The sequence below is a fragment of the Canis lupus genome, chromosome 13 (assembly GCF_003254725.2).
Source record: "Canis lupus dingo isolate Sandy chromosome 13, ASM325472v2, whole genome shotgun sequence".
NCBI classification, from domain to species: domain Eukaryota; kingdom Metazoa; phylum Chordata; class Mammalia; order Carnivora; family Canidae; genus Canis; species Canis lupus.
The window spans coordinates 27,631,016-27,658,683 of record NC_064255.1 but is presented as its reverse complement, the minus strand read 5'-3'; the positions used below and the strand labels follow the sequence as shown (position 1 = coordinate 27,658,683).

At 47.5% G+C, this 27,668-nt stretch overlaps 1 protein-coding gene across 4 annotated transcripts in view; it reads left to right on the top strand.

Moving 5' to 3' along the window:
* Positions 1-27,668, top strand: part of ASAP1 (ArfGAP with SH3 domain, ankyrin repeat and PH domain 1) — a 357,813-nt gene that overhangs the window by 34,396 nt on the left and 295,749 nt on the right. For all 4 annotated transcript variants that reach the window (XM_049092734.1, XM_049092733.1, XM_049092730.1 and 1 more), the window contains one exon: positions 3,407-3,492. In XM_049092734.1, the coding sequence (XP_048948691.1) occupies positions 3,434-3,492 (59 nt within the window). In that variant the 5' untranslated portion in view covers positions 3,407-3,433. The remainder of the gene's footprint in view (positions 1-3,406; positions 3,493-27,668) is intronic.

Genomic DNA, 27,668 nt, shown 5'->3' with positions numbered 1-27,668 from the left:
CAAATCATTCACAAAATTAAATGAATGAATGAACGCAAAGTGGTATTTTTAAAAAATTACTGATGGTTCTCCAGTTCTGAGGAAATCGTGTTAATTCAAAGGCGTTACTTGTTAAATCTCCTTACAAAAACCAATCCCAGGAAGGAAATAGCCTTAAAATCCCATCAGTATTTACCTCTAGGTATGAGGATAAATACAGATTTTATCTTATGCCTTAGTATTTTTCATGATGGACCCAGATTACCTTTCAAAGTGGAAAGAAAGAATCTCTATTAGGAAAGAAACCAACAAACAAATAAAACAAAAACCAGATTCAGAGCATAAATGGGTCCCAAAGCAGCATGGGTGAGGTACTGACATACACGTAGATGCTAAGCTGGTGTGAGTGGTTTCTGAGTCGGGGCAGCAGGATATAAGCTGACTTTGTTGTCACACCTCACACAGCTCTTTCACACGCCCTCTCTCTGGAGAGTCACACCAGTCCAGTGACGTAGGATCTGTGGCCTTGTTTCACAAACAAGGGATCTGAGAACCAGAGGGTCCCACTGACTGGGACAAGGCTCTGCTCAGGGGGCAGAGCTGGATTGGAACTTAGGGATACTGGGCTGGGCGCCCAGCAGCCCCTCCTGAAGACCCATTAAAGGAAACGAGACAAGAGTGGAGGTGGGTGGATGGACCAGGGGCTCATGTGGTAGCTGCTTTGAGCATGTACAAGACCCTTTTGTGGAAGAGAAGCCTGACTTGGACTCCTTGAGCCAGACAACTTGGGATTAGAATCCCAGTTCTGCACACAATGTCTTAGACATTATTATTTCCTGTCTCTGAGCCTCAATTTTCTCATCTGTAAAGCTGGCCCAGTGTTGTCTACCTTACAGGGTTATGGTGAGGGTCAGGTTGGCACCAAGTGGGTCTTCTTGCCAATTACCTGTGCTATTCATGAGCATGGCTTTCATTGTTTCCCAAACTGTATTGATAACTGTTGGTGTACATAAATTTGTGTTTCCATGTATATTAGTCAGATTTTACCAAATTAAAAAAAAAAACAGGATTGCAGGAGCTTGCTTGACAGCAGATATTTATATTCATGGTCCTGGGGTTCTGGATCTATGGCTTGGCTGATCCAGGTTGGGTTCAGCTTGCTCAGGGTAGACTTCTGGTTGGGTTCAGATCTGCTCCATATATTATCAATCTGAGGTCCAGACTGAGAGGTAGCAGTTAACGGGGACTAGGGAGACATATTTATGGCACTTCATAGGAATGCAAGAGGGATAGACTTGGGACCATACCCTGGCACTTCCATCCACATTCCATTGCTTAAATAAGTCAGTGGTCTGGTCCAGAAACCCAGTGGGAAGAGGAATAAATACCACCTTTTCTCGTGGGAAGGGCTATAAAGTCACATGGCAAAGGGCACCGATGTGTAATTCAGATTCAGGGTGGGAACGAAGAAGTCAGAACAGTGACCCAGTCTGTACAGCAATAGATGTTAATCAATATTCACATGAATGCATACGTAATTATGAATGAAAACTCAAATGCATTCCATGATCTAATGTAGAGCTGTTTCCCTGAAGAAGTAAGATTTGAGGTAGTACAAAAGTTAACTAGGCAAAGATAGTAAGTGAGGAAGCCTTACAGGCAGAGGGAACAGTATTGGCAGAGGACTGGGACAGAAGGACCTTGGCAAGTTCCAGAATCTGAAAGAAGGCCATATACCTGTAGCAGTGAGCCTGAGTGGACGAGATGAAGCCAGAGAGATGGACGAGAGTCTGACCATGTTAAACGATTCTGGTTTTATCCTAAAGAACTGAGAAGCCATTGAAGAATGATTAGCTGGGGGTCGAGAGGTGGGGGGGTGTATGTGTGTGTGACACAATCAAACTGGTGTTTCAAATTTTTCGTTCTGCATATCAGCCAATTGTAAAGCATAGAGCTTATTTGGATCTGGAATTTAAAAGAAGTTGTTTAAGAAAGCATTTTTGACATTTATGGGACTCTTAGAAATCTGAACATTGGATATTTGGTGATGTCAAGGAATTACACAATCTTTCTAGGTGTGGTAATGGTATTGCAGTTTGCATTTTTGTAAAAGACCTGGTCTTACAGATACATACTCTTCTATGTATGACCGAAATGGTTAAGATTATTTGCTTTGAGACAATAAGGTGGGGAGAGGAAAGATTGATTATAAATTGATGATCGGGGCTGGTCAGTGGGTATGTGGGGTATAGGACACTCTTTTCTATTTTTGTGTCTATAAAATTCCCCACAGTAAAAGGTAAAAACAAAAGGGGGGCACCTGGGTGGCTCAGTGGTTGAATATCTGTCTTTGGCTCAGTTCGTGGTCCTGGGATGGAGTCCCTCATCAGGCTCCCTGCATGGAGCCTGCTTCTCCCTCTGCCTGTGTCTCTGCCTCTCTCTGTTTCTCATGAATAAATAAATAAAACCTTAAACAAAATAAAAGGTAAAAAAGGAAAGTGAAGGTTCTGCCTGCAGTATGGAGGACCAGATTTCAGAGGGAGAAATGGTGATGAGAGGAGACCAGGAAGGGGGCCCAGGTGGGAAGGGTGGAGGCTTGGCCCAGGGCTGTGTTGGTGGGAGAATAGAGGTTGAGAAATCTTTAGGGAATAAATGAGACAGGACTTGGGATGGATCGGATATGGGGATAGGAAAATGACGGTCAAGAGTGTCCCTGGGTTTTGGCCCCAGATGGAGGGACCATGCTGAGCTAGGGATCACTGGAGAAGGACCCAGCAGCTCCCTTGGCTTATCTTGTTTTCACTCCCCACCTCTATTTCCCCTCCATTCTGCAAATATTGAAGCTGTTCCCTTACATAACACCTTTTATCCCAGACTTCCTGTGCTCTGTGCACTCCGCAATTACGCTTTGGTATGTGTGAATTAATTAAAATCCTCTCTCAGGTTCAGAGGGGCTGTCCTGAAATATGGATATTCATAGCTCTACCTCCTTCCCGGGCCTGTCCCCTTGGCCAGCAGTGGGGGAACACCTCCTCCCCCGCCCCCCCCCCCCCCCCCCGCCCGGCCTCCAAGCACCCAGCGGCATGGGTCTGTCTGTCTGTCGCACCTGGGAACACACTTTGATTTCATGTTTAGAGGAGTTAATGACTTGTAAATTGCTCTCGACTGTAGAGCTAGAAATAGAACGCACGACGGATCCCTGAACACTTGCACAGATCCGAGGATAGAGACACCAGCCCCAAGGTGGATCACGAAGGCCCTGGTTTGCTGGCTGCCTTCCTTCCCATGCCCGGACAGCCACTCGGTGCTATGAGAACATCCTAAGCAGGATGCCGGCCCCCAGGTGAAATCACGTTGGCCTGAGACCATGTCTTCTCTCCAATCCCTCTGGATGACGCGTGTCACCTTTTCTCCTGCCCCCATCCAGGTAATTCTCTGATGTGACGGCTGAGACATGAGATCTTCAGCCTCCAGGCTCTCCAGTTTTTCGTCAAGAGATTCACTATGGAATCGGTGAGTGACCTTGGCCCATCCTGTCTGGAGAGCCCAGCCTGGGAAATACGGAGGGGTTCTGGGGGTGGGCAGTGGGCGGCAGGGGGAGGTAATTCAGAATTTGATCAAACTGCTTGTTGCAATCTGACAAAGACACTGTGGGTGTGCATGTTAGTGGCAAACAGATGTGTAGGGCGGTAGACTTTTCAAAGTGCTTCCCATCACCTCGCCTGTGTCCTTCGTGCGGGAGGCAAGGTGACAGGGTGGTGGTGTCAGAATGAAGCCAGGAGTAGCAGCAAGGAGGACACCGTCCACAGTAGGTGCTATTTTAGGTCAACGATGCTTAGAAACATGACTTCATTCAATCCACGCAACAATCCCACTGGGGAGGAATTACTACACTCATTTTACAGGTGGAGAACATGCCCAGCTGAATCTGAAGTCGGTTTTTCCTGATTCCAGGAAAATCTGCCCCATTTTGCTGCTGGGTGGCCTGGTGTAGGGGCATGTGATAGAGTCCACGGAGTCTGGCCTCAGTGGGTGGCGGTTTGTATCAGAGGAGGACAGAAAAATTACACTGGCCAAGAAGAGGCAGAGAAAAATCATAGAGTCTTGAGAATCTTAAAGTTGCCAGGGTAACTTGACCTAGGGTCAGTCTGCTGTGGTCTGCGTTCCCCAGAAATCAGCTTCGTGTGGTGGAAAGAGCATGGGTGCTGGAGGGACAAGTAGAATTTTGGCTTTGCCACCAACTTGCTGTGTGACCTCAGGCAAGTCGCTGACCTTCTCTGTTTCTTCCTTTTTTTTTTTTTTTTTTACCTCTGAAAGGGAAATCACAATATTTACGTTTTATATTTTTTGTGAGCGGGCTAGAAAAAAATAGTCAATGAAGTGTCTTTTGAAAAGTAGGCACGTATAGAACATTGTTATTATTTCAAGTTTTAGGATGGAAATCGTTTTTAAGTATAATTAGACAAGCAAAAGTGTCCTGAGTGGATGAGAGAGGCTAGAGGCAGGGAGGCCAACCTGATGAGAGAGGCTTTAACATGACCCCAACATGAACTGACAAGGAACTGTTACTACCTTTCAGGGTAACTGATGCTTCGTTTGCTTATTTTCCTAGTTTGTCTGCTAGAGGAATAGCTGAAGTTATGTTGTATTTTGTTCTGTTTAAGTCAAGAGTCCAACACAAAAGTGGTAGTTTCGCAGGTGTCTTTTCAGGTAACATTAATTATACTTGCAAAACCCAGTGCATTATTTACGGTTAGGTTTTGCTATGAATGATGTAAAATCTAAGTGAACATTGGCTTAAAGGAGATAGAGGTCTATTTCCCTCTTACCTGAAAGTTCAGGCACAAGTCGTACAGGGCTGCCACAGCAGTCTATGAGAGACCCAGGCACTTGCTCTTGTTTCTCTGCCTTGTGGGTCTCCAATCCCAAGTCACCTCACGGTCCACTCTAGCTGCCACTGCTCCAGCCATCACATTTACCAGCAGGAACAAAGCAAGAAAAGAAGAAAGGCAGGCTCTTTCCCTTTAAGGATGCTTCTGGGTATCGTATCTGCTGCTTCTACGTCTATTGGCTGGACTTTAGTCTTGGCACAGCTGCAGGAAGGCTGGGAAATGTGGTCTTTAATCTATGAGACCATGTACTTACCAAAATTGAGAGTTGTTCTTCTAGACAAAGAAGAGAGCAGATGCTAGAGGACAAACTTAGTTTTGCCAAGCAAAAAGTTCTTGAAAGATTGCTTGGAAGAGGAGGGGCCCTGTGGCCAGACTGCTGGTGTTTGACACCCCAGTCCATGGTTCCAATAGTTACATGACCTCGGGAAAGCTACTTAACCGTGGTGTGCTTCAGTAAAATCATATTTTGTGCATCCTTAGGAGGGTTGCCTTGAGCATTCGATGAGTTAAGGTGGAGCCCTTGGAACAGCGCATGGAACATAAGTGCTGTCTAGCTGTTAGCTGTTACTGCCTCTACTGCTTCTACTATTAACACCACTATTTCTGTTACCACCATGACTGTTTCTACTACCTGTCCTGACTACCTCGCTGGCTACTTCCACTTCTGTTCCTGCTGCTGGTACTGTTGCTCCTAGTACTTCTGTGACTACGACTGTTACTACTGTACATACCACTGGTGTGTGGCAGACACTGTACACACATTTTAAACATGTTATCCTCACAGTGTGGTAAGTATTCTTTTCCCGATGTGAAGATAAGAGTCAGTGAGGATAGGAAACGTGTCAGGCGTCCTGCAGCTGGCAGGGTAGTGGCTTCCTGTCGGGTGGGTAGGACAGTGATGGGAAAAGGGGGCACGGGGCCCCTGCTGGGGTTCTGCAAATGTTCTGTCCCCCGATCTGGGTGCTGGTGAGCCAGGTGTAAAAACTCCTTGAATGACACACGTATGACACTGATAAAGTATTTATACTGTATCTCAATAAAAATGTATCATGGAGCAGGTAGGTGGTAGATAGGAGTGAAACCCACACCTGCCTGATTTCAAAAAGCCTGTACTCTCTTAACTGTAACATAAGACCCACCACCTTTGCTTCTTTTTATTTGTTTGTTGACTCTTTCGTATAACAGGTGGATCAACTGCTTATGATTTAGGTGCCAGGACCCAGGCCAGGCTGCTTTGGGTACAAAGGTGCAAGCAGCGGGCACAACTAGCTCCTCATGGGGCTCTCTGCTCAGGGGAAAAGAAAAGTGGTAAATCCCATACAGAATGACAGCCACAGGGTTAGGCTGAGTGGGGGACCCTCCTGGGCCACAGGAGGGACATGTCAACTCCCCCCCCCCCCCCAATGCGGATCTGTGTCTGCTAACATAACGTAGCTCTTCATCTCAACAGACGCCTCGGGGAGGGAGAGGAGCTCCAGCGTCCGTGGGTAAGCTGGGCACATGAGGGCTACATCTGAAAGCAGGAAGCATTTCCCTCTGTTCTCCGCTCACCGGCCCTGAGAAGGGGTCAGCTTTTCTTTTTTCTTGTTTGTCTGGGCAAGTTGTCGCTCTACACTTGGTGTTGCCTGGAGCAGAGAGGAGTTAGAGTTTGGAGCTCAGTAGATAAGCAGGGGAACCCTGCAGAGACTTTTACGTGTATTGAGACCTAAGTTTGGGGACCTCCTGCTTGGTTTGTTTGGTTATTAACGTGTGTGTGTGTGTGAACGAATGACTAAAATCATACCTCACCACTGTGCACGTGCCACCCCTGGGAAGGCTCATGTCCAGGGGAATAAAGAACAATGTGTTTCCTTTTTTTTTCATCCCAAATATCACCAGGACAGCAACTGGAAGTGGGATTGGATTCTGAGCCAGCAGTAGAAATCAGTTTGGCCTTATTTCCAGGGTTTTTCTCCATATGTAGATACTAACCAGTGGAAACTCTAGACCCTCCTAAGCCAAGGCCCAGAGAAACGTCTGTGACCCCCCTTCACCCCCGCCCTCCTTTGCTTTTCCAAAGGGTCAAGGCAGACGCCCTGTTATTATCATGTCGCCAGCTGTCAGCCCAAATCGAATTTCCCTGAGCCCAGCTGATGCCCCTTTTTGGCCACAGGGCAGGGGTCAGGAATGAAGGCTGCACATGGACAGGAAATGTGTCCCTCGGGCTGAACACAGAAGCGCTGACCTCTCAACTCTGAGCTGAATTTCTAACATTGTTGGAAGGGTTGAGAAGCATTATGATTTCTAAATGTAAAAGAAAAACACATTTTGGAAAAACAACATTCAAGTTCACTGTGAAAGCCCTGTCAGTATCATGGAGGCTGCTTGAAAGTCACTGGTGACTTCGTGGCATTGGCCATTCCTTGGTTAGACGCATAAAGGGAGGAAGGTGTCACCCGGACGAGGACTGGGAAATTATGTTTTTGATCGTGATGCTTGCCCTCCTTCCCTTCACTTTTTTTCCTCCCCTCCTTCAAAATTTATTGAGCAGCTACTATGTGCCAGGCCCTAGGCTGAGTCCCGGGCTCATAGATGAATAGGACCTGCTGCAAAGCCTTCCAGAGCTTATCACGCACTCACTTAAAAAAGTTCATTATATAGAGTTTATTGAGCACCTAAGTTGCTCTTGTCTCTTAGTAGAAATAAAAGACACAGTTCCTTCTCCTACTGAGTGTATACTTTATTAATTTTTTCACTTGCTCACTCAGCAAACACATTCTGAGCACCTACTATGTGCCAGGGACTGTTCCAATAGCTGGGATGCCAAGATGAACAAGATATAGCTTCCGTCTTGCTGGAGCTGAAAGACTGGACCATGCTGTGTTCCTCTCTATGGGTGCTGTAACAAAGTACTGCAGACCTGGTGATTAAAACAATAGGTTTCTTGTCTCACTGTTCTGGAGGCTGGAAGTCTGAGATCGAGGTGTGGCAGGGCTCTGCTGTCACTGAAACCCACAAGGGAGCACCTTCCCTTGCCTCTTCTAAGCTCCTGGTATGTGCTGGCAAGGCTTGGGTGTCCTTTGGCTTGGGTATCCACAGCCTCTGGTCTCTGCTTTGGTTGTCACGTAACCTTCTCTGTGTGTCTCTCTCCTATGAGGACACCAGTCATATTGGAATAAGAGCCTGCCCTACTCCATTGTGACATCATCTTAATTTATATTTTAATTATATCTGCAAAGACCCAAATAAACTTACGTGCATGGGCACCTGACTCCAGGATGTTAACACTGGGTGGAGGAGGTACATGGTTCAGCTTATGACAAACATATATCACAATGCAAAGCACATATGAGGGGACCTGGAGAAAGTGTCATTATCTTCCCCTTCTTCATTTCCTCTCTGCATCTAGAAGGTGCGCACCCAGAGTCAGCAAGTCTGTGTTGCTCTGAGCAAGCGATTCTGGAATATGTGCCAGGGAAATGAAGCAGACCTTTTTTATGGTGCACTTATGGGGAGGTGTTCTTGTGTGGTCCCAGGTGATAGGCAGGGCTCTTTCCTGCCATTCTCATATGTTTTTGTTTCATGGGGTGGCTGATGAAGCAATCATGGGGACATGATTCCTTGGCTTTCAGGTGGTGGTGAGAACTGTGAGTTCCTATCCTGGCTGTGCTCTTGCTGGTTTTGTGAGTCTGGCTACATTTCTTCACCTTTCTCTGCCTCAGGCATCCCATCTATACCTCACCCTAGTGATCTTGTGAGGACCAGATGGGATCAAATCTATATGTAAAATGTTGACGAGAGCACCTGGGCCATCGTAGATATTTGGTGCTCGCTGGTGGGGGCTGTGCCAAGGCATATAGCACCTTCCTGAGAGTGGGCTTGCCCCCTCACTCAGCACATTCCCCTCAAAGGAGACTTTTGTTCAGTATTTCATGCCATTCACCATCAGAACATTTCCCCGTAATCTCTCCTAAGGAAAGGCTTTTTGGAAATACAGAAAATATCGCCCTTGCACAAAGGTGTGCATTTAAAATGGTAAACAGTTGCAAACAAGATGAAAACCTGTCCTACAATGAGAAATGAACTAACAAATTAGGACAAAATGATTAAAAAAAATTAGGGTAAAACACTGAAAACCATTGTAGCCATTAGAATTATGATCACTTTTCTAGAGTTAGGAGAATGCTTGTAATCTAAATGTCATGTTAAAAACAAAAACCTTTAATTTTTAGGCAATTACTTAATTCTTCTGTGCTTTGGTTTCCTCACCTGTGGAGACAATTCACAGTACCTTCTTTAGACATAGGATGGAGAATTCAGTGGGATCATACGTAGAAAGCACATGATGAGCACCCTGACCATGTTAGGTGCCTGCCAGCTGTTAATTGTTGTTTTTATTTACCATCTGGTTTAAATCATGTGCAAAATATCCATAATAAAATACTAAGAATCAGGGACGCCTGGGTGGCTCAGCGGTTGAGCATCTGTCTTTGGCTCAGGGTGTGATCCCGGAGTCCCAGGATTGAATCCCACATCGGGCTTCCTGCATGGAGCCTGCTTCTCCCTCTGCCTATGTCTCTGCCTCTTTCTTTCTCTGTGTCTCTCATGAATAAATAAATAAATTAAAAAAAATAAAAAATAAAGTAAAATACTAAGAATCAGTAACACAGATGAAACACACACAGTTTCCCTTCTAGATACTTATGCAAAGGGGCTGCAATCTGTCAATCACTCAACAAATGTGGAGCAACATCTAGATCAAGCACTCTTAGCCCACAGAACAGTAGGTCTCGGTCTCCGAGTGTGCTCGGAATCCCTTCTAAGGGCTTTTTAAAAGAATACAGATGCTTGGAGATGCTGACTTAAGAGATGTGTGGTAGGTCCCAGGCATCTGTAGTCTTAAAAAATAGTTCCACAAGTGATTTTGATTCTTAGGATTGAGATAAGGCACAGTTACCTCCCTCAAGAAGTTTGCAAACCAGATGAGGAGATGGAAACAGGAGGCGCATTGAAAGATAAAGCATAATATAAGGCTAATATAGGTTCTGCAGAATGAGGCTCCCAGCTCTGGCTCCTCTGCAGAAACCTGTAAAAATAAAGACCCCCAAGATGTATGGATCAGACTTCACTCTCCCAGGGTGAAGTCTTTGCAGAAAGTTCTGATGGTCAGCTAGGTGCAGAGCTATTGTTGAGGCTTCTGAATGGTAGAACAATTCTAGAGAACCCAGAGGGATCCTTTCATCCTGGGATTGTCACAAAAGCACCCCTGAGGAGGTGTGATTCCAGGTCAGGCTTTTGACAAAGCCTCCCTGTGTGTTTCACCTTTGCATCTCCCTCCCCCTGCTGCCAGCACTCACCTGCAGTGCAGTGCATAGACTGTGAACAGCTGTCTTCTGAAGCCTTTTTCTCTAAGCCTGTGAGGCTGATGGGTTTCCTCTGGTTGGTATTGGTGAGTGATTTTATTTTATTTTATTTTATTTTATTTTATTTTATTTTATTTTATTTTATTATTTTATTTTATTTTATTTTATTTTATTTTATTTTATTTTATTTTATTTTAAGGTTTATTATTTATTTATTCATGTGAGACACAGACAGGGAGAGACATAGGCAGAGGGAGAAGCAGGCTCCCCACAGTGAGCCCGATGCAGGACTTGATCCCAGGACCCCAGGATCACTCCCTGAGCCAAAGACAGATGCTCAACCACTGAGCCATCCAGGCGTCCCGGTAAATGCTTTTAAATACATACATACATATGTATATTATTTTATACATATTATACATATGTATATGTATATTATTTGTATACACACACATACATATACATAAATAATTTATTTAAAATATTTTTAGTTGTGCTGAAATGCACATAACATAAAATTTACCATCTTTTTTTTTAATAAATTTATTTTTTATTGGTGTTCAATTTACCAACATACAGAATAACACCCAGTGCTCATCCCATCAAGTGCCCCCCTCAGTGCCCGTCACCCATTCACCCCCACCCCCCGCCCTCCTCCCCTTCCGCCACCTCTAGAAAATTTACCATCTTAATAATTTTTAAATGGTATTAAATATATTCATGTTGGGCTGCCTGCGTGGCTCAGTCGGTTGGGTGTTTGCCTTCAGCTCAGGTCATGGTCCCAAGGTCTCTACTCAGCGGGGATTCTGCTTCTCCCTCTCCCTCTACCCCTTTCCCTGCTTGTGCTTTCTTGCTCTCTCTCTCTCTCTCTCAAATAAATAAAATCTTTAAAAATATATTCATGTTGTTGGGCAGCCATCACCACTGTCCATCTCCAGAACTCTTTTCATTTTGCACAACTGAAACTCTGCCCCCATTAAATGACAATTTCCCATATCCCCTTTCCCCTGAGCCCTGGAAGCTATTATTCTGTTTCCATGAATTGGACTCCTCTAGGTACCCCCTAAAAGGGGAATCATATGGTATTAGGTCTTTTTGTGCCTGGCTTATCATAGCATAGTGTCTTCAAGATTCATCCACGTTGTAGTATATGTCAGACTCCCTTTTTAATTTTTTTTTTCATTTATTTATGATAGTCACACAGAGAGAGAGAGAGAGGCAGAGACACAGGCAGAGGGAGAAGCAGGCTCCATGCACCGGGAGCCCGACGTGGGATTCGATCCCGGGTCCCCAGGATTGCTCCCTGGGCCAAAGGCAGGCGCCAAACCGCCGCGCCACCCAGGGATCCCAAGACTCCCTTTTTAAGGTTGGCTCATATTCCATCGTTATGGAGGTACCACGGTTTATCCATTCCCTCATCGATGGGCACTTAGGTTGCTCCCATCTTTTGACTATTGTGAATCATGCTGCTGTGAACGTGGGTATATGGGTCTCTCTTCAAGACTCTGCTTTCAAATCTTTTGGGTATATATACCCAGAAGTTTAGATTTGCTGGATCTTATGGTAACTTTAGGTTTCTTTTTCTTTCTTTTTTTTGTTTTTTTTTTTTTGAGGAACTGCCATACCATTTTCCACGACTACAGCACTTTACATTCCCACTCATAGTGCACAAGGATTCCTATTTCTCCACATCTTTGCCAACACTTGTCATTTTCTGGTTTTGTAATACTAGCCATCATAATGGATGTGCTGCTGGTGAATGCTTTTAGCAAGGACAAATCATCGTCAGCTTCATATTTCATTTATGTTACATGGGCCAATTAAGGAATTCCCAAGCATTTATTTAAGCTCTAGGCACTGAGTATACAGACCTAAATAATACATGCATGATTCTTGCCTTCCAGGCTCTCGAAGTGTGTCGGGGGAAATAGGTGTATGGCAGCTAATTTCTGTCCAGTATGGGAGGTATAATAATGTATCTGTAGGTAGCATATGACGCCTTAATACAGTTAAAAGTGGTAGGAAATGATGACTGAATTTAGTGCCTTGCTGTAACACACATGAGGTACATTATTCAAGCAGACTTAGAGGTCTAGGTGTTTGGATTGTGCAGCAGAACTTTCTGTAATGATGGATGTTCTGTGTCTGCGGTGTCCATTTAGCCACATGTGGCTGCTGAGCACTTAAAATGTGCTTAGTGCAGGAAGCCTGGGTGGCTCAGTGGTTTGGCACCTGCCTTTGGCCCAGGGCGTGATCCTGGAGTCCCAGGACCAAGTCCTTCATGGGGCTCCCTGCATGGAGCCTGCTTCTCCCTCTGCCTGTGTCTCTGCCTCTCTGTGTGTGTGTCTTTCATGAATAAATAAAATCTTTTAAAAGGAATGTGCTTAGTGCAACCAGGAGAGGGAATTTTTAAAGTTTACTTAATCTTAATGAATTTACATTTAAATTGAAATTAGCCATAAGTGGCTAATGGCTCGTGTGTCAGACCGGACAGTAATAGAGATTCTTACGTGGTTCTCAAATTTGAGTATGCACAGAGTATGCTTTGCCCCTGCTCCCTGACCTGCTGGGGAGCAGCTTAAAGCGCAAATTCCCTCTAGTGTTTCTGATTCCTTAAGTTGGTAGTGAGGCCAAGACTTCTGTAGTTTAACAACCACAACAAGTGATTCTGATGCAGGTGCAGTTTGAGAAATGCCAAGTCTTGAGTTTTCAAACTTTTGAATCTTCAGAATATTTTCTTCATATGAAAACTTAAGAGAGGGCTCACCGTATACACCACATGGGAGCAGAGCAGGGGTGAGAGCTGGAGCTCCAGCACTTGCAGGACCACGCTTCACCCTCCCCGGAGGAAGCTTCTTGTAGCACAGTTCAGACCATCTCGTCTAGCATGACCTCATCACATCATTAATCTGAAACCCTGGGAAATGCTGAGTAAGATGTGGTTTTCTAATAACCATGTGCATTTCAGAACCAATTTAAAACCAATAGTTCCCTCTGGAAACGGCAGTTGAAGGAGAAACACAATGTCTTAGTTTCAGCTACTGGAACAGAAGTACCACACAGACCGAGGGGCTTCAGCAACAGACATTTATTTCTCATACTTATGGAGGCTGGCAAGTCTAAGATCAAGGTTGCTGGCAGATTCCAAGCCCGGTGGGAGCCCACTCCCTGGTTCATAGATGGTTGTCTTTCCATGGTGTCCTCACGTGGTGGTAGGGGCGAGGGCGCTGTCTGGGGTCTCTGATAAGGGTGCTAATCCTATTTATGAGGGCTCCACCCTATGACCTAATCTCCCAAAGATCCCACCAGCTAATTCCATTGCACTGGGGGCTAGGATCTCAGCATATAAATCTTTTTTGGCGGTGGTGGTGGTGGTGTAGACATTCAGCCCATAGCACATAATGAACACGTTATGGGCCGTGTTCTTCCTTGTACTAAACATCAGCCACCCATCTTGGCATCACAGGAGGAATTGCAGAGCAGTGATTAAGAGCACCGAGCCGGCCCTGGATGTGAATGCCAAGTCCACCCTCAGGAACTTACTGGGCGGTCCTAGGCAACTTCCCCCATCTGCAAACGGGTCACAATATCTGCCACATGAGATAATACAGTTGACCCTTGAACAATGCAGGGGTCAGGGGCGCTGACTTCTCATGCTGTCAAAAATCTGCATGTAACTTCAGATTCTTCCCAAAACGTAACTACCCCTGACCTGCTGTTCACCAGAAAAAAGTCTTACTGATCACAGAAACAGTTGATGAGCACATAGATTTTGTACATCCTATGTAGTGCGTACTGTATTCTTACAATAAAGTAAGCTAGAGGGAAGAAAATATTAGTAAGGAAATCATAAGGAAGAGGAAATATATTCACAGTGCTTGTACCGTATGTCTCAGAAAAAACCCACATAGTTCAAACCTGGATTGTTCAAGGATCAACTGTGCATGCAAAGCCCAGCACTTGGTACTTAGCGTTCATTCTTTTTTTTTTTTTTTTTAATTTTTATTTATTTATTTATTTATGATAGTCACACAAAGAGGGAGAGAGAGGCAGAGACACAGGCAGAGGGAGAAGCAGGCTCCATGCACTGGGAGCCCGACGTGGGATTCGATCCCAGGTCTCCAGGATCGCGCCTCGGGCCAAAGGGCAGGCGCTAAACCGCTGCGCCACCCAGGGATCCCCCCCCTTTTTTTTTTTAAGATTTTATTTATTCATGAGAGACACAGAGAGAGGCAGAGACATAGGCAGAGGGAGAAGCAGGCTCCATGGAGGGAGCCTGATGTGGGACTCGATCCCAGGACCCCAGGATCACACCCTGAGCCAAAGGCAGACGCTCCACCACTGAGCCACCCAGGGGCCCTTAGCGTTCATTCTTACAGCAACGGCAGCAAGAAAACCCTAACACTGAGCCGAGTGATCTGTTCTCTTAAGCACTTGCTACTTATTAACTCATACTGTGATTGCCATTGTGAAGACAAGGTGATGCTCAGGGAGGTCCGGGACGTTGGTGAAGGCCGCGTTGCTGCAGAACGGCGGAAGTGCCGAGCAGGTGCAGGGAGTCTGGCCCCGGAGCCGGGACTTTCTGCTTCCCCGGCACTCCGTCACTATGTCATCCCTTGGCCCTAAGGAAAGCCTTTTAAAAAGATGAAGCCCTGCCTCAGATCTTAAAGCTTCAGAATTATTCTCCAAGTCGGCTGAGCTTCCAGGAGGCATTTGCCCCAGCTGGCCACCCCACCCCCGCCTCGAAAACTCTGTTTTCTTTGGGCTTCCATGGCACCAAGCCCACTTGGATTTCTTCCTGGGACTCTGCCCTCTCTTTCAGTCTCTCAGTAGGGCTCCCTGGCTCCAACCAACCTCCCAGTGTTTTTGGAGACCCCCCCCTGTATGCTGACTAATTCTGTTCCTCCAAACTCTATCTCCTGCTGACCCTAGCCTCTGAGTTCCAGACTTGATGATCCCAAATGCCTGATTATATCTCTGTTTGGAAGTCTAGCTGGCACCTCAAGATTGATATGTCCAACATGGATTATTTCCACTGCTCCTGCACGAGATCATGCTTTGCCCCTGCTTAACACCCATCAGTGGCCCCCATGCCCCTGTCCATTTTACTTAAAATGAAATCCAGATTCCTTACAAAGGCCCCATTTTCTCAACAGGTGTTTGTTCTCACCCTCAGCCAGCGCTGGCTGGTCTCAGGACTCTGCCTCATGCTGTTTCTCTGCCTCCAGGGCCCATCTCCCCACATCCCCTGTCCCCCAACCTCCCTGCTCCTTATAAGAGTGACAAGTGTTGTCCTATAGTCTCAGCCTAAATGCTGTTTCCTGAGACTCTTGGGGAGCTTAGTCAGTTAAATATCTGCCTTCATCTCAGGTCATGGTCTCAGAGTCCTGGGGTCGAGTCCCATGTCCGGCTCCCTGCTCTAAGGGGAACCTGCTTCTCCCTCTCTGCCCCCGCCTCATGCTCTTTTTCTTTCTCATTCTCTCTCAAATAAAACCTTTTTTTAAAAAAATAAATACTATTTCTCAGACACATCTTTCCTCACCACCACATTCTCTCTGGCTGCACCCCGTATGATTTCTTCCTAGCACTGTAACAATCTGGAATTATTGGTTTACTTGGGTATGTCTGCCCCCTTCCCTGCCAAGACCACCAGCTCCCAGCAGACAATACTGATGGCTGCCTGGCACAGAGCCTGGCACATAGTAGACGTTCAATAAATACATAGTAAATGTTCAATAAATACAGATGGTTGTTGGGGTGCCTGGGTGGCTCAGTTGGTTGAGCATCCGATTCTTGATTTCAGCTCAGGTCATGATCTCAAGGTCGTGAGATCAAGCCCCTCAGCGAGCTCCAAGCTGTACATAGAGCCTACTTAAAATTCTCTCTCTCCCTGCCCTACCCTCCTCCTCTAAGAAAAAAAAAAAAAAAAAAACAACCAAAAAATAAAACATTGTTGTCAAAATCAAATCTGTGGCTCCCAAGTCGATCATCAACATGCAGTGCCAATTCTAGGTTTGTTACTTGAAGAACCCTTTCACAGCCGAGGTGTATACAAATGATTGCAAATTGAATGAGACCTGGGCTTTTTTATGGACCTTGAACTGTATTTTCATATTACTCTTTGCTGGGTCATCCGTAATGTTAGACCTTACAAAGATAATCTTAGGGAGAGCAACAGCCATAGATACCCAACTGATTTGGTTTTGGATTAAAATGGAAGCTATGAGCTAATGCATTTTACAGAATTTTCTCTGCTTAAAAAAAAAAAAAAAAAAAAAAAGAATGAGATGTGGAGCACATTGTGTGGGTTACTGGAGTGCCAGAAAGGGGTTTTCTGCAAATATTTGGGGTTTGGTACTCATAAACAGCACAGGTTTTCCTGAAAACTGATAAGCGTGGCAAGAACACCATAGCTTGCAAAGCTGAAACGCTCCTGCCAAGCTGAAGTGTGGAGTGAGTGTTTTTGGCTTGGCAGCAGAACTGCAGGTGGAGGCTTGCAAATAAGTGCAGACAGGTTAGGAACACAGCTGGCTGCAGCGACCACAACCTCTGCCCTGCTCTTCATCACTGCGCCCTTTTCATCAGCTGCAAGATGATTGACGCTTAGATGCCCAAGCCACAAACCGTGGCCCAGGGGAGTCCACTTCTAGCAGCTTCTCTGGAGTGAAGTCTAGTTGTCAGAAGTTTCCAAATGGTGAGTTTGGTCAGAGAAGAGATTGGGGATGGATTTTCGCTGGAAATTCTGCAAGCTGTGACCTGTGGTTATGTGTCTTTGGTGTGCCGGGCTCTGGACTCAGACCTGTGGCAGGTGTGATGACTGATGGCCGCTCCATCCTCTCCAGGCCCGAGGATGGGGTGTGGGCAGGCTGTGCATGAGGGAATATGTGCCACGTGTGTACTGGTACCACCTTGGTTTTGGATGATGAGATCCCAACTCAGACCGGCTTACACAATAAAGGGATTTATTTGCTCACATGAGAGAGGAGGGGTTAAGGGCTAAAATCTGGTGCCAGGAATGGTTGGCTTCAAAGATTTGGATCGCCCTGCATCACCACTGAATCTCTCCCTGCCTCCCTCTTGTCTCAGTGGCCCATTCCCTGTGCTGGCTTCCTTCTCGAGTTCTGCACGTTGTGGGTTCCGGGAGCTGTCCTACGATTGCTGGTCTGACAACCCCAGTAGATAGAGATTTTCCTCTTGAAGTCCCAGCAGAATCTCTGAATCCACTCCCGTTGGTCCAACTTGGGTCACGTGTCCCAGTTACCTTGGACATCTAGGGTGATTGGACAGGTCCCCGTCACCTGGCCATCTGGAGCTGGGGGAGGTCAGCCCCATGGGAACCAGGAAGGGGTGGCTTCCCCAGGGGAAACTTGGAGTACAGTCACCTGAAGAAGCGGTGCTGGATACCAGGGAGGCAAACCTCACAAGTGCCCACATCACTAACCGAGTAAGTGGAGATGGAGAGAGCCAGCAAGTTCTCGTCAGCTTCCTTAGAGGGGTGCCTAAGAGTCTGTGTTCTGCTTTGGCTCCTTTAAATGAAGCTCAAGCATAGCAGCATCTGGAAGCACTCCAGGCCATTAGTTGTAGTGTGGTGAGCATCAGCCCCACGTTCCCCATCCTCTACTCTTAGCTCCTTTGTTCAGCTCATCCCATTTGGACCTTGAGGCAAACGTCTTCTGAAATGTGGGTCTGGGGTCTCTGCCCCTGGTGCCTGGCACAGCAGCCCCCAAATCTTGTGCCCGTTGCATGAGAACAACATTCTCCACCTGGCAGGCAGGGGTCTGATGGGTTGAGAGTTGGATCCAAGGGTCAGGAGATGGGCAGAAGCAGAAGCAGGTTTGGGAGCAGCGAAGGCTTCTTGGGCAGGGGCTGTGATGCTCCGGAAGCCCCTGCCTGTGGCTTCCTTATCCTCAGATAAGTCTCAAGCTTTGTCTACCCCTGTCCCCCTCCCTAGCGTGGCCTGTCACCGCTTCACCACATCTCTGTGCTCACCTCTCCTTGTCTGCTCTCCAGCCAGACTCAGCTTCTGTTTGGCTCCCTAAGGACCTCTATTCTCTCTGTTCCTGGGGCCTTCCAGATGCTGCCCTTGGCGAGGACACTCCCAATGCTCCCCTCCTTTCTTCCTCCTTTTCCTAGTTAACTCCTGCTCATCCAAGTCCCAGCTTAAAGGGCTCTTCCCTGGGGAATCCTTCCCTGACACCAGCTCCCAACTTGGCTAGCTTCATCACAGTGCACCTCCATGGAACCCCATGTGTTCTGTGTACGTGTGTGTGACCATCTTGCTTTCAGTCTTTCTCACTAGATTATAACTGCCACGAGGGTGAGGACCATTGCAGTTTTACCTACCACTGTCCATAGCTTCTAGAACAGTGCCTAGTAAATGAATGACCAGGCCCTGGGCAGCCAGTGAAGGATGTGATATGTGAGAGGTTGACTTGCTCAAGTGCCCCAGAAGATAACAGGCTCTGCCCTCTCAGAAGCCCACTTCTTCTGACTCCCAATGTCCTGCTTTGCCCCCTCTGCCCTGCAGTGGGGCTATCTGAGCAGCAGGAGACAGAGGGTGACAATTATAACACAGAATGAAGGCTTATCTGCAGACTAGGCCATAAATTACATAGCAATGTGAACAACTTTGATGTTGCCCTGAGGAGTTGTGATTCGCCTTCTTTCTAGCACGTCTTATGCGTGTGTGTTTATTTTAATCTGAGAAGACCTTCCCTGCTGGTAACTTGAGGTGATTTCATTTCACCTCAGAATGTCCCATCTGGTTTGAGCCTTTGATTGCTGTTGGATTGCCGTGATCTTATTTGGGGGATAAAGCAACTGATGGAACCTGGAGAGAACACATGTAATCCTAAAGGACTCTGGCTCCCCCTTTGCAGGGGTTCAAATGAAAGTTCAGATGAGTTCAAGCAGTACATGAAGGGCGGTCTTCACCAGGAGCTGTAGGAAGGGCAGGTGGCCAGTTCTGGAGAGGAGTCGGGAGACCTGGGTGCTGGGAGAGGAGTCGGGAGACCTGGGTGCTCCTGTGGTCCCCAGACTGATGGGGAGATCTGGGTAAGTCTTCCCGCCTCTCTGGGAGACATAGTGTTCTGTATCAGTTGAGCATCTGTCGGTGGCAAGCTGTAAACAGAAAGAAAAGCCCACTGCTAGGGCTGGTTTCAGGCATTGCTGGATCCAGGGATACTCCCGGGGTTGAACTTGCTCCCTTCATCCTACTGGACTATATATGCAGACATTAAGATACTCTCCTCTCTAACAGGGGAGTCCTTGCTGTGTGGCCTTCGACGAGCCACTAACTTCTCTGAGCCTCAGTTTCCTCCTGCAGTGAGGATTAAATGAGCCAGTCCATGAAAGCAGCTGGCACAGTGCCTGGCACATCATTGGTCCTCTTGGCTTTGCCCTCCTCTCTGCTGGCTTCATTCACAGGCAGGCTTTCTTCTTGCTGGACCCTAGTGATTTGAGGCTCACAGTCTCCTGGCTTCTTGTTTACTGTAAAGCAAGTTTCACTTTCCCGAAAGGCAGTCAGTGATATGGATAATAGGTCTCAGGCTCACAGACATCAGGCCCATGTTACCAGCCAACAGGGGCTCCTCCTGGTGGCAGGAGCTCAGGGAGGGTTGGAGAAGCCAGCAGCCCACCTGCCAGGTTGGGCAAGGATGGAGTGAGCACCAGATTGAGAATGGGATGCTATTTCCAGGAAGACTGAATGAAGAGGCCTCGCAAACCCGTGTGTTTTTGTTTTGTTTTAAGATTTATTTATTTGAGAGAGAGAGAGAGAGAGAGAGAGAGAGAGAAAACGTGCATGCAAGCAGGGGGAGGGGCAGAGGGAGAGGAAGAGAAAGAGAATTCTCAAGCAGACTTCCTGGGATGCAGACCTTGATCCCAGGATCCTGAGATCATGACTTGAGCTAAAGTCAAGAGGCAGATGCTCAACCGACAGAGCCACGCAGGCACCCTGCAAAGCTTGTTTAGTAAAGGGGGGGCACCAGTAGAGAAGGTGAGAGTGGAAGTGTGCTGCCTCTTCTGTGCCTCTGTGACTTTGCATGTGCTGTTCCCTCTGCTGGGGCTGCCTTGCCCACCCTGCATACTCCCATTCAGCCCCCAAGCCCCTGCTCTTCTGAAGCTACCACCACTGCCCACCCCCGGCCCTTTTCCCTTGTCATTTCTTTTCCATTTTGGAACAAGCTCTGTGAGGTGGCAGCACCGAGTCCTGGGAAGACAAGAGAGGACAAACCACAGTGCCCATGTCGGAATTACTGTGGTCCTTCCTCTCTGCTGTCTCTTCTATCCGAGGGTCATTTGTTCGTTTATTCCACAGATATTTATTTTTATTTTTTTAAAATTTATTTATTTATTTGCTTATTTATTTATTTACTTATTTATTTTTAGATTTTATTTATTCATGAGAGGCACACAGAGAGAGGCAGATATATAGGCAGAGGGAGAAGCAGTCTCCCTGCGGGGAACCTGATGCGGGACTTGATCCCAGGACCCCAGGGTCATGACCTGAGCCGAAGGCAGATGCTCAACTACTGAGCCACCCAGGTGCCCCAATCCCACAGATATTTAAATTAAGTACTCTCTATTTTTCCAGATATTGCTCTAGCTACCAGGGATTCCACTGATAGCGTAGAGACCATAAAATCAGTAAATAATATTAATGAGGGAGTTAATTTCTGAGGGTGTATAATCTAAGAAAATAAACAAACTGGTGTGGGGAGCAGGGTGGGAGCAGGGGCCCCATGGACTGTGGCATGAGGGATAGCAAGAAGCCAACAGGAGGAAGTTGGGGTGCTGGAAATCCAAGGGAGAGGACGGCATGTGAAAGAGTCTACAGGGGCATGTTCCAGGAGTGACAACTGGAAGTGGGGCCGTGGTGTGGGAGGAGAGGATGAAGGTGGGGACGGTCAGGTCGGGGAGATGAGCAGGGGCTGGGTCAGGTAGGGCCTTGAGACCACGTAAGGGGCTTGGAGTTTAGTCTAAGTGCCTTGGGAAAGCATCGCTGCCGTTCCTTGTCCGGCCCTGGGTCTGGGATCCTCACTGGTGCCAAACACTGTGCAGTCAGTACGGCAGCTGCCGGCCGCATGTGGCTCCAGAGCCCTGGAGGTGTCCTGTAAGGATAAAACAGGCCAGCTTTCAAAGACTTTGAATGAGAAATAAAGGATGTCAACTGTGTCACTGATAGTTTTTCTATTGATGACATATTAAAATAATATTTTGGATATGTTGGGTTAGAATAATGGTTTTTTAAATGAATTTCACCTCTTTTTTTGGCTCTTTTTTTTTTTTTAAAGATTTTATTCATTTATTTGAGAAAGAGAGAGAGCACACACATGAGCAGTGGGGAGGCAGAGGAAGAAGCAGGCTCCCCACAGAGCACGGAGCCCAATGTGGGGCTCTATCCCAGGACCTGGGGATCAAGACCTGAACCGGAGGCAGATGCTTAACTGACTGAGCCACCCAGGCGCCCCTCTTTTGACTCCTAATATGATGATTGAAAAGCTAAAATTATATGCACGGCCTGTGTTGCATTGTATTTCTGTTGAACAGCAGTGCCCTCGAAGCATCTGCAGCCATGGCTTGTACCGCCTGTTATCATTGCCTCTGGCCTTGTCTGCTTCCCTCCACGAGGACTCAGCAGCACCTGGTCGGTGGTGGTTTTCCCGGCGTGGAGTCCTCAGGAGCAGCATCAGTGCTCCACCTGGATCTCCTTGGCACAGGCTGGTCCCGATGTGCTGAATGAACGCCCCAGGCTGTGCCTCTCGAGGTTCCCTTTACGTGCGGCAGGTGCTAGGAGTCAGCTCTCCCGGGGCAGCCCTCGGCTGGTGGACAAATGCTCCATCGACTTCCCTTGCCTGCAGGTACACAGCTCTGAAGTGTGCTCTGTAACCTTTCCCAGAGGTCCCCAGAGGCTGGGAGCCTGCTGCCCTTGGTGATAACCTGCTCTTTAAGGCACCCGCATTGGCTTCCTTCCCTCCTCCCTCTTATCTCCTCACTCGTCAACCTGGGATCAAGCCCTTAAATCTTTGTCTCAGGCTCTGATTATGGGGGAATCCAAGAGATGAGGGATGCCCAACACCTAGGTGCTCAAGAGGAGAGGGATCATCTCTCCAGCACATCACTGGTTACGGCCATAGCGGGTGGGGTGTGGGTGGCAGGGGCATGGGCTTCCGGGCCAGTCTTCCCCCACCACTGGACCTCTGAGCCAGAGGCCAAGGAGCAAGGCCACTTGCCAGGCCTGGGGCGTGGTGTCACACTGCTTCCCGGTGCCTCCAGTTGCCACACCCAGAGGGACAGTTGAGTCAGCAGCTGAGTCAGTGAGGCTGGAGCTGCCCAGAGAGCACTGTCCTCCTTTGGCAGTCTGGCAGTGGGACCTGGGACTGGCTCACATCCGGACAGCGGAGAGGGGTGTCCAGCACATGCCACGAAGTAGAGTATGTATGAAAATGACTTCTTTTTTTTCTACCACTCCTGACCTCAGGCAACTTTCCAATTCTCCGACTCCAACTGCGTGTCGAACAACTCAATTCAATTCTGACACCATGTGCCTGGATTTAGCACAGACCCCACAGATGAAGGGCTCGGTCCCACTAGACTGCCCCCACTCCAAGTCCCAGGGCTGCTTCTGACTGAAGGGTTGTAAATTTGGAGTTTCCATGACCCCCTCCTCAAGTTCTAGAATTTGCTAGAATGGCTCACTGAACTTAACTAGTTCCAGTTTATGATAAAGGATACAATGTAGGGACAGCCAAATGGAAAAGGTGTGCCTGGGGCAAGGTATTGGGGTTGGGGGTGCACAGAGCTTCCATCTCCTCGGAGGGCTCCCTGCTCCCCTGGCACATTGATGGGTTCACCAGTCCAGAACCTCCCTGATCCCCATTGTGTAAGGGTTTTAGTGGAGGTTTCATTATATGGGCATGATTGATTAGATCGTTGGCCATTGGGGGTTGAACGGTCTCCAGCCCTCATCCCTGCCTGGAGATCTTCCTGATGACCATCCTATTAAGCTATGAGCTATTTAGCCCCCTACCCGTGAGTTATCTCTGCAGCATACCAGAGACACTGTTAGTGCTCTGCGGATTCCAGGGGTGTCAGGAACTCTGTGCCAGAAACTAGGGACCAGGACCAAACGTATTTTCATTATGCCACTGTGGGCCATCGTATGAATGAGATCAGGTGAGGAAACAGTGTGGAGACCCGTGGCTGGCAAGTTGCCCGGATGGTGGCGTGGTATCTGTTAGCGTGCGTTTAGGAAGGAGGGAGGGAGCCAGGAAGGTGACAGGTCTTGCTGTATAGAACCGCTGGTGTGCATCTCTGCTTCATCAAGCATGCAAAGCACTGACCGTGTGCTCCTGTTGTGGCCCGGTCTGGGGCCAGCATTGTACCCTGGTAGAACCTTCTCGCCATCAAACCCACCAGCTTCGGCCCAGGGTGTGATCCTGGAGTCACCGGATCGAGTCCCACGTTGGGCTCCCTGCATGGAGCCTGCTTCTCCCTCTGCCTGTGTCTCTGCCTCTCTCTGTGTCTCTCATGAATACATAAATAAAATCTTTAACAAAAAAGAAAAAAAAGACCAGCTCCTTAGCCTGACATCCAAAGCTTTCCCTGGTAGCCCTGCCTACCCCTCTGGCCTCAGCTATTAAACTGCCCACAGTCATCCTTTGCTCCCATAGCCACTGAGCTGTTTGCACTACCCCCCATCTGCTGTGCTCATCAGGCCTTCACATGCTTGTTTCCTCTACTGGACCACCCTTTGTCAGCCATCCTCCCAGCTATCTCTTCCTCCAAGAGGCAGCTCAGCAATACCTCCTCCAGGCAGTCCCTCCTGATTCTCTTTTTACCATTGCCCTGTCACTTTTCTGTGTCCCCTGTACTTATTTCTCCTAGCACGTCAGCCATTCAACAGCTACATATTGGGCACTTAACTAAATTGAAAGGACTGCACGGTTAATTCTAAGAATCGCTGCTTGGTATCAGTCAGCACTTATGAAGTACCAGATGCAGTACTAAGCACCCTACTTATATCATCTCATAAGTGCCCTATGAAGTAGGCCCTAGTGTTGACCCCATTTCTCAGAAGTAGAAGTGAGGATTAATGAGGCTAACAGAGATAGTAAGTGGTGGGGCCAAGATGTGCAACCCAAGCAATCAGACCCTGGTGCTTTTGTTCTCCACTGGGAAACAATATTTTTTATTGTTCTGCCTTTTACAGCAATTGTCTGTTTACTCTGCCTCCCTGGATCAGTCCGGGTCCCAGCAGGAAGCAGATGGCACACTCAAAAATAGGATAATTTGAGCAGAGTTTAATAAAGGACTCATTTGAAAAGTGTGGGCGGGGGGTAGGGAAATCGCAAGGGATGGTGGGGCACTCCAGGCTCCTATGAAGGCTGAGGGACAGGCTGCCTCTGGGAAGCCAGAGCCAGAGTGTGTGTGCAGAGGACCCCCAGCCAGCATCCGAGAGGGTGGGAGCCCAGAGAGGAGGGAAACACCTGCCTCCCAGTGTGTTCTTCCCCCTGTTGCCCTCCAGACATCTCATTGGCAGAACCCAACTGGAGGCCAGAGGACTAAGGAGCCCTGTGATGTGTTCAGAGCAAATCAGGCCCTTGGAGGCCAGAGGAGGACAGAGAAGGGTAGCGAGTGGCTCTGGTGGACCTCTGGCATGCTCTCTCATTGACTGTAGGCTCCTCGAGGGCTGGCTTGGCCTTGATCCTACGTATACCCGTGGCATCCTTGCACAGAAGCCAGCAGGCTAGGTGCTTGGCGTGTATAAATAATGAGTAACTGGTCTGTCGTAAAAAAGGCTGCTTCTGAAACTTCTGCTTCTCGATCCTGTGGACTCGGGATTCTAAGTGTGTGGGTATATGTCCTTGTTATTTCTGAGTGTGTGTGTATGTGTGCATGACTGTCCATGTTGTTTCTGAGTGTGTATGTGTGTGTCTGTGTTACTTCTATATATATGTGTGTTTGTGTGTGTGTGTTTGTATTACTTCTGGGTGTATTTGTGCACTTACCTGTGTTATTTCTGGGTGTGTGTGCATGCCTCTGTCCATGTTACTTCTGAATATGTATGTGTGTGTCTGTGTCCATGTTGTTTCTGAGTATGCCTGTCTTTTTTTTTTTTTTTTGACGATTTATTTATTTTTAGAGAGAGTGAGAGAGAGCACAGGTGCATGTGGGGGGAGGGGCAGAGAGAGAGACTCTCCAGCCAACTCCATGCTAAGCATAGAGCCTGACGTGGGGCTCGATCTCAGTGAGCCTTGAGATCATGACCTGAGCCAAAACCAAGAGTCAGGCGCTTAACCAACTGAGCCACCCAGGCGCCCCTATCCGTTTTATTTCTGAGTGTGTGTGTGGGGATGTTTGTCTGTGTTATCTCTGAGGTTGGTGGTGGGAATGAGAATGGCAAAGTCTTCCCAACTCTGAGACATCTGATTCTTTTCAGTGGCTTTCAGGAAACTCTTCGCATCCCTTTACCCCATTTGAACTTGGATATGAAAGTGGAAAATAAGACTTTTTCAAAATATAAGAAGGTAGTGAATGCCGTGCTGACCTCACACAGGCTGCACGCAGCCACAGTCATGGAGATAATTGGGCCTGGGCATTCAGCCTTTGCCTGGATTCCTGAGGTGAGGGCAGGAAGAGCGGGCCCAGTGCTTCCTGGTTGGGAGGCCCTCCACCCCATGCTTCTGGATTGAATCATTGAAGAAGAGCACCCAACCAGAGAGAGGGAGAGAAGAACAACCCGAGTTACCATAGGAGGTATATCTCAGAACCCAGATTGCTGGGTGCTAGGACCCAAAAGGGAAACTGTAAATCCAAGTTGACTATTCTTTTTTTTTTTCCAATTTGTGTGTGGTGTGAATGTGTTTGTGTCTCTGAAGGGGAAAGAGGAAGGAGTACATGATCCCCTCTCTCTAAGGACATCAGATCAAGAAGAAATTTCTGTCTTCCCATTTGTTTCTCAGACACGTCTGCAGGGGTAAAGCTGTTGACACATGATGCTGAAAACCAGGACTGGCTTTGGAGTCCCACAGACCTGCTTGTTAGGACAGGGGCCAAGTATTAAACTTCTCTGTGTCTCAACTTCCTCATCTGTAAAACTGGGATCATCTGATATCACAGGGTTGTGTAAGAATTAAAGGAGATATAACAGAGGCAAAGCTCTGAGTAATGGTGGGTTGGCAATAATGGGTCTTCTCATCCTTTTCCCTCTGTTTTTTTTTTTTTTTTTTTCTGGTAGGGCTCTACTTAGCCCACTCTTTCTGTTACATTTTGCAGAATCCTCTCCAGTGAAACCAGAGGGAGGAGACTTCATTTCTTTGTCTTTTGTGAGTGTATTACTTGTCTTCCCTCTCCTACTCGCAGCCATAACCAGAGCCCACTGGGGCCTCTCTTCCCAGTTTCTCCAGTGCCCTGGCCATGGGCCATCCTACGGCAGCCACCCGCATATTAACCAGAGGGTGCATTATAGCCTGAGGACCAGAGCATCGAAGGGCTTAGAACCCTGAGGCTAACCACTAGTCAATAACCATAAACCCCCCTTGACATTGGCCTAGGTCCTTTGTACTTATTGATCTCCAAGTACCTACCAGGGAAGGTCCCTAGCTGAGACCACCAAAACGGAGCCGTTAGGAAACAAAACGGGCAGTAAAAATGCAAGCAGAGGTAGTAAGGCAACCAGTCTTAGGTTCAGTGGGGATCGATGCTGCTTAGGGACAGACCCTAAGGGAGCCTCACATGATTCTTTGTAGGAGAAGCCTCTTTTACATTTTGCCTTGAATCTGTAATCCCAGATGCCTAGCAGATGGGGGCTCTGTGAACAGTTATGGCTCTATCCTTACGGGGTAAATCGCTGTGGCTCTGTTCTCCTTTTTGTATGAAAAGAAGCCAAGATGCCTCTGGCTTCTGCTGTTTTCCGGGGTTAGGGGATTGGGTACCTCCCATGGAAGCCGGACATCATGGCCCGATGAGGATGAGGACTCAAACTCAGGTCAGCTCGACTTTAACATCTGCTATGCTTCCCCAGCAAGAACCAGGCAATGAGCACAGATCAATGAATTGAGTGTGTATTAATGTCAAAACTTCTTCAAAGAAAAAGAAAGCACATCTGGCCATGCAAGTACTTGTTGAGAGAGTTTTTCAGTGATGTTCTTTATCTGCAAATGAACTTAATAAAATCATCCCATCATTAAAATTAAAAAAAAAAGAAAAGAACCAGGTAATGATGAAGCTGATTCATCGAGTCAGGTAAAACCTGCCATTTATTCAAGTCAGCAGATACATCACATAGCCACAGTGGACCAGAAGCTTGACCCGAACTCTGTGCCTTTTTGCATTCTGAAGAGCAGACTTAGTTACATGGGACCGTGATTCCCAAACTTTGCAGTGTCCGGGGTGGTAATAGGAGGATCTGGGGGAAAAAAAAAAAAAAAAAGGAGGATCTGGGGTTTAAGCA